The sequence below is a fragment of the Rhinatrema bivittatum genome, chromosome 2 (assembly GCF_901001135.1).
Source record: "Rhinatrema bivittatum chromosome 2, aRhiBiv1.1, whole genome shotgun sequence".
Taxonomy (NCBI): Eukaryota; Metazoa; Chordata; class Amphibia; order Gymnophiona; family Rhinatrematidae; genus Rhinatrema; species Rhinatrema bivittatum.
The window spans coordinates 819,558,526-819,571,068 of record NC_042616.1 but is presented as its reverse complement, the minus strand read 5'-3'; the positions used below and the strand labels follow the sequence as shown (position 1 = coordinate 819,571,068).

Genomic DNA, 12,543 nt, shown 5'->3' with positions numbered 1-12,543 from the left:
GTGCAGTGTTCCCGCCAGCGGCTGAAGAACCGGGGAGCCTTGGCGTTGTTCAGAGTTGCCATCAAGTCCAGGTGCGGGGGACCCCACCTGTCGACGATGAGAGACATGGCATCATCGGACAGCTCCCACTCGCCTGGGTCCAGGCGCTGACAACTCAAGAAGTCGGCTGGCACGTTCTCGCTGCCCGCTATGTGAGAGGCCACGAGGCAGTCCAGGTGCCGCTCCGCCCACACGAGAAGGCGACTTGCTTCAAGGGCCACCATTCGACTCCTGGTGCCCCCTTGGCGATTGATGTATGCCACGGTGGTAGAATTGTCTGAGAGCACCCGGACTGCCCGTCGCCGAAGTAGGGGGAGAAAATCCTTGAGTGCTAGACGAACCACCCGGGTCTCCAGGCGGTTGATGTGCCAGCGAGACTGAGCTGGGGACCAGTGCCCCTGCGTGGTCTGGGACTGGCAAACCACCCCCCAACCAGACAGGCTGGCATCCGTCGTGACTACTATCCACTGCAGAGTCCGAAGGGACATTCCACGGACAAGGTGCTTGAGAGAAAGCCGCCATTGTAATTCGCTGATGATAGAGTCGGAAAGCGGGAGCTGCATCTGAAACTGCTCCGATACCGGCTGCCACCGAGCCAGCAAGGCTCTCTGTAACGGTCGCATATGTGCAAACGCCCAGGGGACCAGGTCGATTGTGGAAGCCATGGTCCCCAAGACCTGCAGATAATCCCATGCCATAGGGAGAGGCATGGAGGAAAAGCTCTGGAGCTGAACCATCAACTTGAAAGCTCTCGAGTCCGGTAGAAAGACCTTGCCGACGCGGGTATCGAAGTGAGCCCCCAGGACTCCAAGACCTGAGACGGATTGAGATTGCTGTTGGAGAAGTTGACTATCCAACCTAGGGACGAGAGGAGAGCGAGAACGCGGTCCACCGCCTGGCGGCATAGGGTCTCCGACTTGGCCCGGATTAACCAATCGTCCAAGTACGGATGGACCAGGACACCATCCTTCCGAAGGGCTGCCACCACCACCACCATCACCTTGGTAAATGTGCGTGATGCCGTGGCGAGACCGAAGGGCAGGGCCCTGAACTGGAAGTGCTGACCCAAGATGTGAAACCGGAGGAACCGCTGATGTTCGGGATGGATCGGAACATGCAGGTAGGCCTCCGTCAGATCGAGTGAGGCCAAGAATTCCCCAGGATGAACCGCCACTATCACTGCCCGAAGGGTTTCCATCCGGAAATGGGGCACTTTGAGGGCCCGGTTGACCCTCTTGCGATCCAGGATGAAACGGAAGGAGGAGTCCTTCTTCAGGACCACGAAGTAGATTGAGTATTGGCCGGTGCCACGTTCCGCCACCGGAACTGGGCAGATGGCCCCAGCCTCTGGAGTCTGAGAAGAGTCTGGGTGACCGCGGGCCGCCTCTGGTGGCCGCACGGAGAAACCATGTACAAGTCCAGGATGTCGCGAGCAAACTCTAAAGCGTAGCCTTTGTCGATGGTTTCGAGAACTCACTGGTCCGACGTGATCTTGGCCCATTCCTCCATGAACAGGGACAAACAACCACCTAAGTTGGGAACGGAGGGATGGGCCGGCGGATTCTCATTGGGAGGTGGGCTTGGGCACAGGACGGTGGGTAGCTGCATCTCAAAAGGGCCAACGGCCCCGAAAGGACTGGGGTGAAGACTGGGCCCGAGAAGAATTTCCCCTGGGGAAGGCACCCCTTGCTCTAGGGTTATAGCGGCGTTGGCCCTGGAAGCGGGTTCGCGTTGGGAAGAAGGATCTAGCCTGTTTTGGGCGGTCCTCAGGCAACTTATGGACCTTGTTCTCCCCCAAGGATTTAATAAACTGGTCCAGATCTTCACCGAAAAGCAACTTACCCTTAAAGGGGAGGGTTCCCAGTTGTGCCTTAGAAGACGAATCAGCCGCCCAGTGTCGGAGCCAGAGGAGCCATCTGGCCGATACCGCCGAAGCCATCGCCTGCACCCGGAACAAGTTGTATAGGGCATCCGCCCCATACGCAATGGCGCCTTCCAAACTGTCAGCCTGCTCTGCCTCTGCAGACGGGAGGTGTTGGGTGCTGAGTAATTGTTAGACCCACCTAAGGCTTGCCCGCTGCATGAGACTGCTGCAGATGGAGCCCAAACACCCAAGGCCAGGACTTCAAAAATGCGCTTGAGATGGAATTCCAGCTTGCGGTCTTGGACATCCCGTAAGGCCATAGTCCCCATGACCAGTATAGTGGTATGCTTAGTGACCGCGGTCACAGAGGAGTCCACCTTAGGCATTCTTAATAATTCTAAACACTCCTCCGGGAGGGGATAAAGTTTTTCCATGGCCCTCCTGACCCGGGGGCCTGCCATTCCCTTAGAAGCATTAATTTGTGCATTGGATGGAAGGGAAGAGAGCACGGGAGGGCCCTGAGCCCCGCCAGGACCGGGTCCGAGGAAGCTGGCATCGCTGCCGAGAACTCGTCCACTGAGGGACAGTCAATCCCCAATTCCTGTGAGATGAAGGGGAGAAGCGGCTCCAGTTCCTCCCTGCGGAAGGAATGGAGAACCCGGGGGTCATCCCCCTCTGGGGGTGGGGTGGGGGGGAGCGTAAGAAAATTATTACTTACCTGCTAATTTTCGTTCCTGTAGTACCATGGATCAGTCCAGACAGTGGGTTATGTCCCCAATCCAGCAGATGGAGTCAGCACAAGCTTTGAGGGGGCGTCACCATAAGTACTACTACCCCCTCTGCAGGAGTTCAGTATCGAGTATATCAAAGCCCGAGTAGAAACCCCCGAAGGATCAAGTTTGTGGAAACAGATAATGAAAACAATTGTAACCGCAACAAGTAACTGCAAACATCCTACCAACTTGTAGGGAGCTGTGAAAAACAGCGAAAAGAAACGACTGTGAAGACACAGAACACTGCGAGCAAGAAGTAGCGCAGAGCTGAGCAGGATCAAGAACCCAAACGCGGTGGGCGTCTGGACTGATCCATGGTACTACAGGAACGAAAATTAGCAGGTAAATAATAATTTTCTTTTCCCTGTACGTACCTGGATCAGTCCAGACAGTGGGATGTACCCAAGCTTCCCTAAATCGGGTGGGGTCCTGCGAGGCCTGCTCGGAGAACCTGCTCGCCAAAGTGTCCAGAGACTGAAGAGGCGAGGTGCCGCCTGAGAACGTGTAGAATGCGCTACGATTCCGGGTGGGGGAGTCCGACCCGCCCCAATGTAGGAAGCAGCAATGCCGGCCTTCAGCCATCTGGCAATGGTAGTCTTCGAGGCCTGAGACCCCTTCTTAGGACCGGCCCAGAGTACGAAGAGATGGTCAGAGGTCCGGAACTCATTTGTAGCCTCCAGATAGAGGCGCAGAGTGCGCTTGACATTCAAGAGACGGAGAGACTTCGGCTCTGAGGAAGAGAAGGATGGCAACTCCACCGTCTGGTTCACATGGAATGCAGAAACCACCTTCGGAAGGAAGGAGGGAACGGTGCGAAGCGAAACTCCAGAGTCGGAGAAACGGAGATAGGGCTCTCTACACGACAGAGCCTGCAGCTCCGAGATGCGTCGAGCGGAACAGATGGCCACAAGAAATACAGTCTTGAGAGTGAGATCCTTTATCGTTGCGCTGCGCAGCGGCTCAAACGGTGGTCCCGACAGGGAGCGAAGCACAAGGTTAAGACTCCAGGAGGGACAAGGGTCCCGTAACGGAGGACGCATATGCTTGCCACCCTTGAGAAAACGAGCAATGTCAGGATACTGTAGAAGAGAGCCCCCATCGCTCAACAGCGAACCAAGGGCGGCCACCTGAACCCGTAGTGAATTATAGGCGAGCCCTTTTTCCACCCCCGCCTGTAGAAACTGAAGGATCTGAGGTACAGAAGCCTTAGCGGGTCTCGTGGCCTGGCTGGTACACCACAGCTCGAACACCTTCCAGACTCGAACATAGGCCGCCGATGTCGATGTCTTTCGTGCCCGCAATAGCGTGGATACTACCGCCTCCGGGTAGCCCCGACGCTGGAGGTGGCGCCTCTCAAAAGCCAGGCCGCAAGACAGAAGAGTTCTGCCTGCTCGAAAAATACCGGGCCCTGATGTAGGAGCTGGGGGAGGTGCCCCAGCCTGATTGGCCCGTCGATCACCAGCTGTAGCAGGTCCGCAAACCTGGGTCGCCTGGGCCATTCTGGGGCGATGAAAACCACGGTCCCCTGATGGCTTTCTATTCTGCGGAGCATCCTGCCCACCAGGGGCCATGGTGGAAAAGCGTAGAGCAGAAGATGTGGCGGTCACGGGAGGACCAGGGCATCCACTCCCTCCGCGCTGCGCTCTCTCCGGCGACTGAAGAAGCGTGGAGCCTTGGCGTTGAGAGCGGACGCCATCAGATCCAAGTGGGGGGCCCCCCACCGATGGACGAGAAGTTGCATCGCTTTGTCGGAGAGAGACCACTCTCCGGGGTCCAGCAGTTGACAACTGAGGAAGTCCGCCTGGACGTTGTCCACACCGGCGATGTGCGAGGCCGCTAGTCGGACGAGATGACGCTCCGCCCATTGCATCAGCAGCGCCGCCTCGAGCGCGGGCTGCGCGTGCCTCCTTGTCGGTTGATGTAGGCCACGGTGGTAGCGTTGTCCGATAGGATTCTGACTTCCCGGTTCCGAAGAAGCGGGAGGAAATGTCGCAGAGCTAGCCGGACCGCTCTGGTTTCCAGACGGTTGATTGACCACTTCGCCTCCACCGTGGACCACGTCCCCTGCGTGGCGCTTCGATCGCAGACTGCACCCCAGCCTGCTAGACTGGCATCGGTGGTCACCACCACCCAATTTGGCAGATCGAGGGACACGCCACGGGCCAGGTTCGGCGGATCCAACCACCAGCCCAGACTGTCCCTGGCATTCTGCGGGAGTGGGAGAATCATCTGGTAGTCCTGCGATACTGGTTTCCAACGGGAGAGGAGCGCCCACTGTAAGGTCCTGAGGTGCGCGAAAGCCCAAGGTACAAGGTCGATGGTGGACCCCATCACTCCCAGGAGTTGCAGGTAGTCCCAGGAGGTGGGCTCTGGTAACGCAGAGAACCGTCGTGTGTGATCCCGCAAGGATTGAGCTTTGTTCTGGCGCAGAAAAACTTTGCCCAGTAGGGTGTCGAAGGTCGCCCCCCAAAAAAACCCAAGCGTTGCGAGGGCATGAGGGAGCTCTTGGAGAAGTTCACTACCCATCCCAGGGAATGTAGAAACCGTACTACTCGAGTCACCGCTGAGCGTCCATGATCGAATGACTTCGCCCGGAGGAGCCAATCGTCCAGATAAGGATGAACCAGGATGCCCTCCTTCCGGAGAGCTGCCGCCACGACTACCATGATCTTGGTGAAGGTGCGCAGCGCCGTCGCCAATCCGAACGGGAGAGCCGTGAACTGAAAATGCTGGTCCAGAATTTTGAAACGAAGGAAACGGTGGTGGTCCGGGCGGATGGGAATGTGCAGGTAGGCCTCTGTTAAGTCCAGGGAGGCGAGGAACTCCCCCCGATGCACCACCGCAAATCACTGATCGGAGCGTTTCCATGCGGAACCGAACGACTCGAAGGGATTTGTTGACTTCCTTGAGGTCTAGGATAGGCCGGAAGGAACCGTCCTTCTTTGGTACGACGAAATAGATGGAATAGTGGCCCGAGCCCACCTCTCCGAAGGGCACGAGCGCAATAGCGCCTATCTCCCGGAGTCTGTCCAGAGTCAGCTGCACTGCTCCTCTCTTGAGGTCCAAGCCACAGGGGGAAAAGATGAACCTTCCCTGCGGGGGGCGGACAAATTCCAATGCGTAGCCGTGTTTTATGGTATCCAGGACCCACTGGTCCGAGGTGATCCGTGCCCACTCCGCGTAGAAATACGTTAGTCGGTCCCCAATCTTGGGGACAGGGGAGTGGGCGAGACTGGCATCATTGTGAAGACTTGGTATAGGGGTTCCCGGTTCCGGGAGTAGTGCATGCGGGCAGACGCCCGCGAAAGGAGCGCGACCAGGGCTGAGACCTGGGGGCGGATGACCGGGAGCCCGCCTGTCTGTATCCCCTGTAGCGCCGTTGCGCTCTGGCTCTGGTCTGAGAAGAAGAAAATGCTCTGGATGGTCGAAACCTATCCTCCGGCAGCCGATGAACAGCGTTCTCCCCCAGGGACTTGATGATCTGGTCCAAATCCTCCCCGAAGAGGAACTTGCCCCTGAAGGGAAGAGAGCCCAGACTCGACTTAGAGGACGTATCAGCCGCCGAATTGCGTAGCCACAGTAGTCGTCGTGCCGCCACTACCGAAACCATGGATCTTGCGAGGACCCGAAAAAGGTCGTACGAGGCGTCCGCCCCATACGTCACTGCGGCTTCTAGCCGATCTGCCTGGGCAGCCTCATCGGACGGCAGGTTCTGAGACGTGAGGAGTTGTTGCACCCAAAGGAGACTAGCCCGCTGGGCAAGCGAACTGCACATCACCGCCCGCATACCCAGAGCGGAGACCTCGAAAACCCGCTTAAGGAAAACTTCCAACTTACGATCCTGTGTGTCCGCAACGCCGCACCTCCCGTCACTGGGATAGTCGTCCTCTTCGTGACCGCCGACACTGCGGAGTCCACCTTTGGGACCTTGATGAGGTCCAGAAAATCTTCGGGGAGCGGGTACGGCTTTTCCATAGCCCGGCTGCTCTTCAGGGAGGCCTCCGGGGTGTCCCATTCCCTGGTGAGAAGTTGTAAAAACGAGTCATGAATGGGAAAAGCCCGAGCCCTCAGCCGGAGTGCCGCCAGGACAGGATCTCCCTTCCTTGAAGAAGTGACGACAGCGGGAGCTACTGGGGCAGGCGGGTCTGGTGGCGGGTCCAAATCTAATTCTTGGATGATCTGCGGGATGAGGTCGTCCAGCTCTTCCCTCTGGAAGAGGCGTAGGGTACGCGGATCATCCCCCTCCTGCGTGCCGTCCCCTTGTCCCCCGTCCGAGAGGTCAAGTCCATGTCGCGCTGGGTCTGGCACCGCCCCCACTGCTGCGGGCGTGGATCGGACCCGAGTAGGAAGGCTGGAGGCCCCCACTCCCGGAGGGTCGGGGGGGGGCCGGCGTCGAGGGCGACATCCGAGGGATCTTAGGAGGGAGGGGTCCCACAGGTGCTTCCAGCCCCTGCAGATAAACGGTATGCATGAGCAGGATAAACTCCGGAGAGAACCCCGGCCTGCTCGGGTGCGCTTCGGGGGCGGCGTGGTTCCTGCTCCCTGGCTCTGGGTGCTTGGTTCCTGCACCAAAATCGGGGGAACACCCCCGCTGGTAGAGTCCTCCAGGGATCCGTTCTCCCTCGTGGCCTCCAGGGATCCGTTCCCCCTCGTGGCCTGCGCCTCAGGGCGCTCAGAATGTAAAATGGCCGCCGTTCCCGCCAAAAATGGCAGAGTGGCCGGCCCGCGCCGCCCAGGCAAAAAAGAGAAATCAGTCAGGGACTGTGAGGTACCTTCCCCCCCGGGGAGGCATCGTGCACAGATGCCCTCCCGGGAAATCCGGGACCCCGGGTCTCCGCAGGCCGCACAGCGGGACGGCCGCGGCATCGGGATCGCTGTAGGAGAAAAGAAAAAGCCACGGGGGGGGGGGCCACGCGCACAAAAGCGCCGCTGCGGGGGGGCCTGGTCGGCCCGCACTGCCCGCTGTCCGAAAATAGAGGAGGGTGCCGCGGGGGGGGCCTTCCCGGCCACACGACCCGCCCCAGACATCTTTCCCTAAATGGCTCAGCAGCCCATGAGGAGCTGTAAAATGGCCGCGGGTGAGGGAGTAAAGAGCGAAGAGGCCGGCTCCACCGGCTTTCACAGGCACCGGGGGCTGAGCTGTGAAGGAAAAAACTACAAAGGAAAAACAAACTTACCCCTGGCTGCAACGAGAAATAAACAGCAAGGCCGCAGAGAAGAGACAAGGAAGAGAAGCCACTCCCCAGAAGTTGAAAGAACTCTGCCTTTTTTTTTTTTTTAAACTTAATACAAACTTGATCCACAGAAAAAGACAACAACAAGCCATAATCAAGCAAGAAAGTGAAGGAAAAGGAGGGGAAGCCTGATTCCCCTACTCGCATCTGCTGGAGTCAGAAGATACTGAACTCCTGCAGAGGGGGTAGTAGTATATATGGATACGCCCCCTCAAAGCTTGTGCTGACTCCATCTGCTGGATTGGGGACATAACCCACTGTCTGGACTGATCCAGGTACGTACAGGGAACAGCCGAATCTGGGTCCTGTTCCGGATCCTGGGCAGGCAGGGGGGCCGCGAGAGCCAGTGGAGAAGATGGAGGGGAAGGGACCCCCTGCCCGTCAGGAGCCACAGGGGAGAGAGGGACAGAGAGCCGAGGGACCTTAGCTGGAGGGGGGGGCCGCTTCTTCCTGCAAACTCGCTAAATAGGATTTGTGCAGGAAAAGCACAAAATCAGTGGAAAAACGGATCCCAACGCTCCCGGGGAGGTTCAGGGGTCAGGGTCCGGGAGAGTGTGTGGGGCTCAAATCGGGTCAGAGGCTTCAGGGAGCTCCGATAAAGAAACCGGAGAAAAACCCAAAACGGCCACCGTTCCTGCGGTTTGATGGCCCGGGAATGGCGGGGGAAAACGTTTTGGCGGCTGGGTCCGGGTCCCGGAGGGCATCAGGACCTCAGAGGAACCTTCCTCCCCCCAGTAGGCAGCGTGAACAGAGCCCCTCCCGCGAAAGCCTGACCGAGGAATCCCCGCAGGCTGAACACATCTGAGATGGTGGCATGGCTGCTGGGTGGGGGAGGGGCAGCACTAAGATAAGCTGAGCTGCCGGTGCTGAAGGAGCGGAGGCACAGAATGAACTGTGCACGCTCTCAATTCACTCTCTCAAGCTGCAAAAGTAAGTAGGGAAGGCAGGAGCCTTCTGTTAAACTTATCAGGGACTCCTCTGGGTAAAATCACCTTTTATTTAGTCTTTGTAAAAAAACAAAGGTCCCTGTCAGCAGCTACAAAACCATGGATCCCAATGAAGGGAGAGCAGTACAGAAGAGAAGGAGAGAGGGAGCTGAACAGGGGGAGTGACTGGCACCAGCAATTTTCACCCCTGCAGCAGAGGATCACCGGGAAAAGGGAGCCTAGGCTATATAAATAAATAAATAAATATAAAACAAGGGGCCAAGCCCCCCCTGCAAGAGTGAGGGATCCACAGAGTTCACACTTTTTTTTTTTTTTTAAACAATAACTCAGAAATACTTGCTTGATCCAAACACGATAGACACACAGAAGGAAAAAAGGCCCAGAAGGGACGAGCAGAAGTGAACAGGGAACCGCAGGGTGAGCTGTTCCAGCTGCTGGAGACAGACAAATACTGCAGGGCTACAGGGTAGGCTCTGTCCTCATATAGGATACCCTTTCAGTTTTGGTCTGTCTCCCTCTGCTGGAAGGGAGGCTCAACCCACGGTCTGGACTGATCCGGGTACATACAGGGAACAGACAAATACTTGAAAAGTATTAATCATTTTTATTTATTTATACAATTTTCTATACCGGTGTTTGGAACCAAGACCATCACATCACATGTAATGCATACGAGATAAGTGATACGTTTTCTATACCTTACTATCATGGCGTTCACCATGGACATTTTCCTAGTATAAAATCTTACCTTAAAGAGGTTCACACTAATGGCGTTTTGACTATAAATATCTTATACAAAGCAAATAAGCCAAAAGCCAGTACTGGCGTCATATAGAGAATAATTTTACTATTTATTCACACATTGATTAAAATAAAGAAGAAACATAAATAACAAAAGGATTGGAAGGTTGGTAAGCTTATGATTACACTACAAAATTGAAGCAAGGCCGAGGAGGCATGCATTCATATGTATGAAACTTACCTTTTTCCATTCCATATTATTATTTTTTAATTAAAACAAAAAAATTGATACATAAAAAATTGTTGGGTACAGGAGGGTGAGATTAACATTTGAGATACATGCATACGAGTGTAACATTTTCCAATAGCAAGAGATCTGCAGAACTAGGGATCACGATAGGAAACCCCAAGGGGATAGACCTGCGTTTCCCAACCACTGTGCCATGGCATACTGACATGCCTCAAGAGCTGGTCAGATGTTAACACGAAAAAGCCAGCACTGCATGAAGCGCAGATCCGGACCAGCACTTGGGCTTGGCGCTCTGCACCTTGCAGCATGTGACACCAGTGGTGACTCTTAAACCCGTAGGTTCTCCTTTATGACAGCATGCGCAATCATGCACGCCTTTTCTTCCTAGCTGTAGCAGGAGCCCTGGACTGCGGTAATCGATAGGGAACATGCAGGGCATAGAGCGCCTTCTCTGCTTACACCTCCAGCTTCTGAATGACATGGGGAGAGAGTGCCTGTGACTCAGAGTGTTGGGAGCGACAGCAGTGCATGAGCTCCGAGAGCCAAAGTAATTAACCAAACATTCTGACTTCTCCTTTCTCTTGCATTTGTATATAGAGGGGAATGGAACAGCTCCCCTATGAGGAAAGACTAAAGAGGTTAGGACTTTTCAGCTTGGAGAAGAGACGGCTGAGGGGGGGGGATATGATAGAGGTGTTTAAAATCATGAGAGGTCTAGAACGGGTAGATGTGAATCGGTTATTTACTCTTTCAGATAATAGAACTAGGGGGCACTCCATGAAGTTAGCAAGTAGCACATTTAAGATTAATCGGAGAAAATTATTTTTCACTCAACGCACAATAAAGCTCTGGAATTTGTTGCCAGAGGAAGTGGTTAGTGCAGTTAGTGTAGCTGGGTTCAAAAAATCCATTGCCTTTGCATGATAAGGGGAAGAAGAGGCTTAAACGGATAATGAAAGAGAGCTCACCAACTCCCGCGCCCAACCACAGACAGAGAAGCCCGGGACCGCGCTCAGAACGAGGAAAAGGAGAGGGGAGAGCAGAAATGAAACTCGGAAGAACACAAGAAGGAGCGGGGTTACAAACGGGAGCGAGGCTCGGAACGCAGGAAGGGGCGGGGCTAGAAACAGGAGCGAGGCTCGGAACGCAGGAAGGAGCGGGGTTACAAACGGGAGCGAGGCTCGGAACGCAGGACTTGAAGCACAAGAAACGGTGGTTTAGAAGCTCAGAATACAGAAGGGGGGAGAGGCACGAGCGAGAGAGAGGCTCAGACCTAAGAAGGGGCGGGGTTAGTAGCAAGAGCGAGGCTCAGAACGCAGGAAGGGGCAAAGTTAGGAGCAAAAGCGATGCCTAGGAGGTAGGAAGGGACGGAGTTAGTAACAGGAACGAGGCGCGGAACGCGGGAGGGGCGGTGTTAGAGGCGGGCTCAGGACGAAGGAAGGGTGTGCCTTGGGAGAGGGGCTACGGACGCAAAAAAGGGGCGGGGTTAGAAATGGGAGCGAGGTTCGGAACGCAGGGAGGGGTGCTCAGTACGCAAGAGGGAGGCGGAGTTAGGAACAGGAGAGATGCTCTGAACGCAGAAAGTGACAGCGATAGCAACAGCCATGAAGCCAGGAATGTAGGAAGGGGAGGAATTAGGAGCCAGAACGAGGCTCTGAACGCAGTAAGGGGCGAAGTTACTAGCAGGAGTGCGGCTTGGAACGCAAGAAGGAGCGGAAGCGAGGGTCGAAATTCAGGAAGGGGCGGGGTTAGGAGGCCCGGGGCTCGGAACGCAGAAAGGGTTGGAGTTAGCAGCGAGTGTGAGGCTCAGGGCGTGGTTAGGAGTGGGAGTGAGGCTAGGAACGCAGAAAGGGGCGGGGTTAGGAGCAGGGTTCGGGAAGCAGGAAGGGGCGGGGTTAGCCTGAGCGAGGCTCGGGACCGGAGAAGGGGCGGGGTTAGAAGCAGGAGCGAGGCTGGAACCGCAGGAAGAGGGGAGGTTAGTAGCAGGAGCAGGGTTTGGGAGGCAGGAAGCGCCGGGGTTAGTAACAGGAATGAGGCTCGTGACGCTGGAAGGGGCGGGGTTAGTAATAGGAGCGAGGCTGGGCACGCAGGAAGCGCCGGGGTTGGTAGCAGGAGCGAGGCTGGGCACGCAGGAAGCGCCGGGGTTGGTAGCAGGAGCGAGGCTGGGCACGCAGGAAGCGCCGGGGTTGGTAGCAGGAGCGAGGCTCGGCACGCAGGAAGGAAGAGCGGTGGGACTTTATTGTGTAGAGCGCTGATGCATAAGGCCAGGCCACGGCGTGCAGTCTCCGGGAAGCGGAGCCGCGGGAAGCGGCGGCGGTGCCGTCCTCCCGCCGGGCCCGACTACTGGGTCCAGGAGACGGACGAGGACATGTTGCTGGTGGTGCGGAATGGGGTCCCGCAACGCGAGGCTCGGCCCCGGGTCACCAAGACGTTGGGGAAGACCATAGAGCGCTGGGCAACGTCCCGCGGAGATCCGGGGCCCTGGGGAGAGCGGCTGCCGCCCGAGCTCCTGCACCGCGTCCTGAGACTGCTGGCGGCCTCCGAGGGAGCGATACCGGCCCTGTGCAGGTACAGAAACGTGGAAGGCCCACCCAGTCTGCCCAGCAAGCTCCCATAGTTACCAGTTTCCCCTACTTATCAGTTCCCCAGACCGCCGAAGTCAGGGCTCTTGGTTACTGTTTAAGTCCAATTTCCC

At 56.5% G+C, this 12,543-nt stretch overlaps 2 protein-coding genes across 3 annotated transcripts in view; one reads left to right on the top strand and one right to left on the bottom strand.

Annotated features, from left to right (window-relative positions):
• The window catches only part of LOC115085831 (cytochrome c oxidase assembly protein COX18, mitochondrial), a 37,881-nt gene extending 26,644 nt beyond the window's left edge, over nucleotides 1-11,237 (bottom strand). Inside the window, exon 1 of one of the 2 annotated variants that reach the window (XM_029592299.1) lies at nucleotides 10,817-11,237. The gene's annotated coding sequence lies outside the window, so the exon portion shown is untranslated. Of the gene's footprint in view, nucleotides 1-9,839; nucleotides 10,493-10,816 lie in introns of those variants that run through there. The other variant, XM_029592300.1, reaches the window with a different exon arrangement.
• A 606-nt stretch (nucleotides 11,238-11,843) lies between these two features.
• The window catches only part of FBXL6 (F-box and leucine rich repeat protein 6), a 44,268-nt gene continuing 43,568 nt past the window's right edge, over nucleotides 11,844-12,543 (top strand). The window contains exon 1 of the mRNA XM_029592298.1: nucleotides 11,844-12,416. Within this exon, the coding sequence (XP_029448158.1) occupies nucleotides 12,103-12,416 (314 nt within the window). The 5' untranslated portion in view covers nucleotides 11,844-12,102. The remainder of the gene's footprint in view (nucleotides 12,417-12,543) is intronic.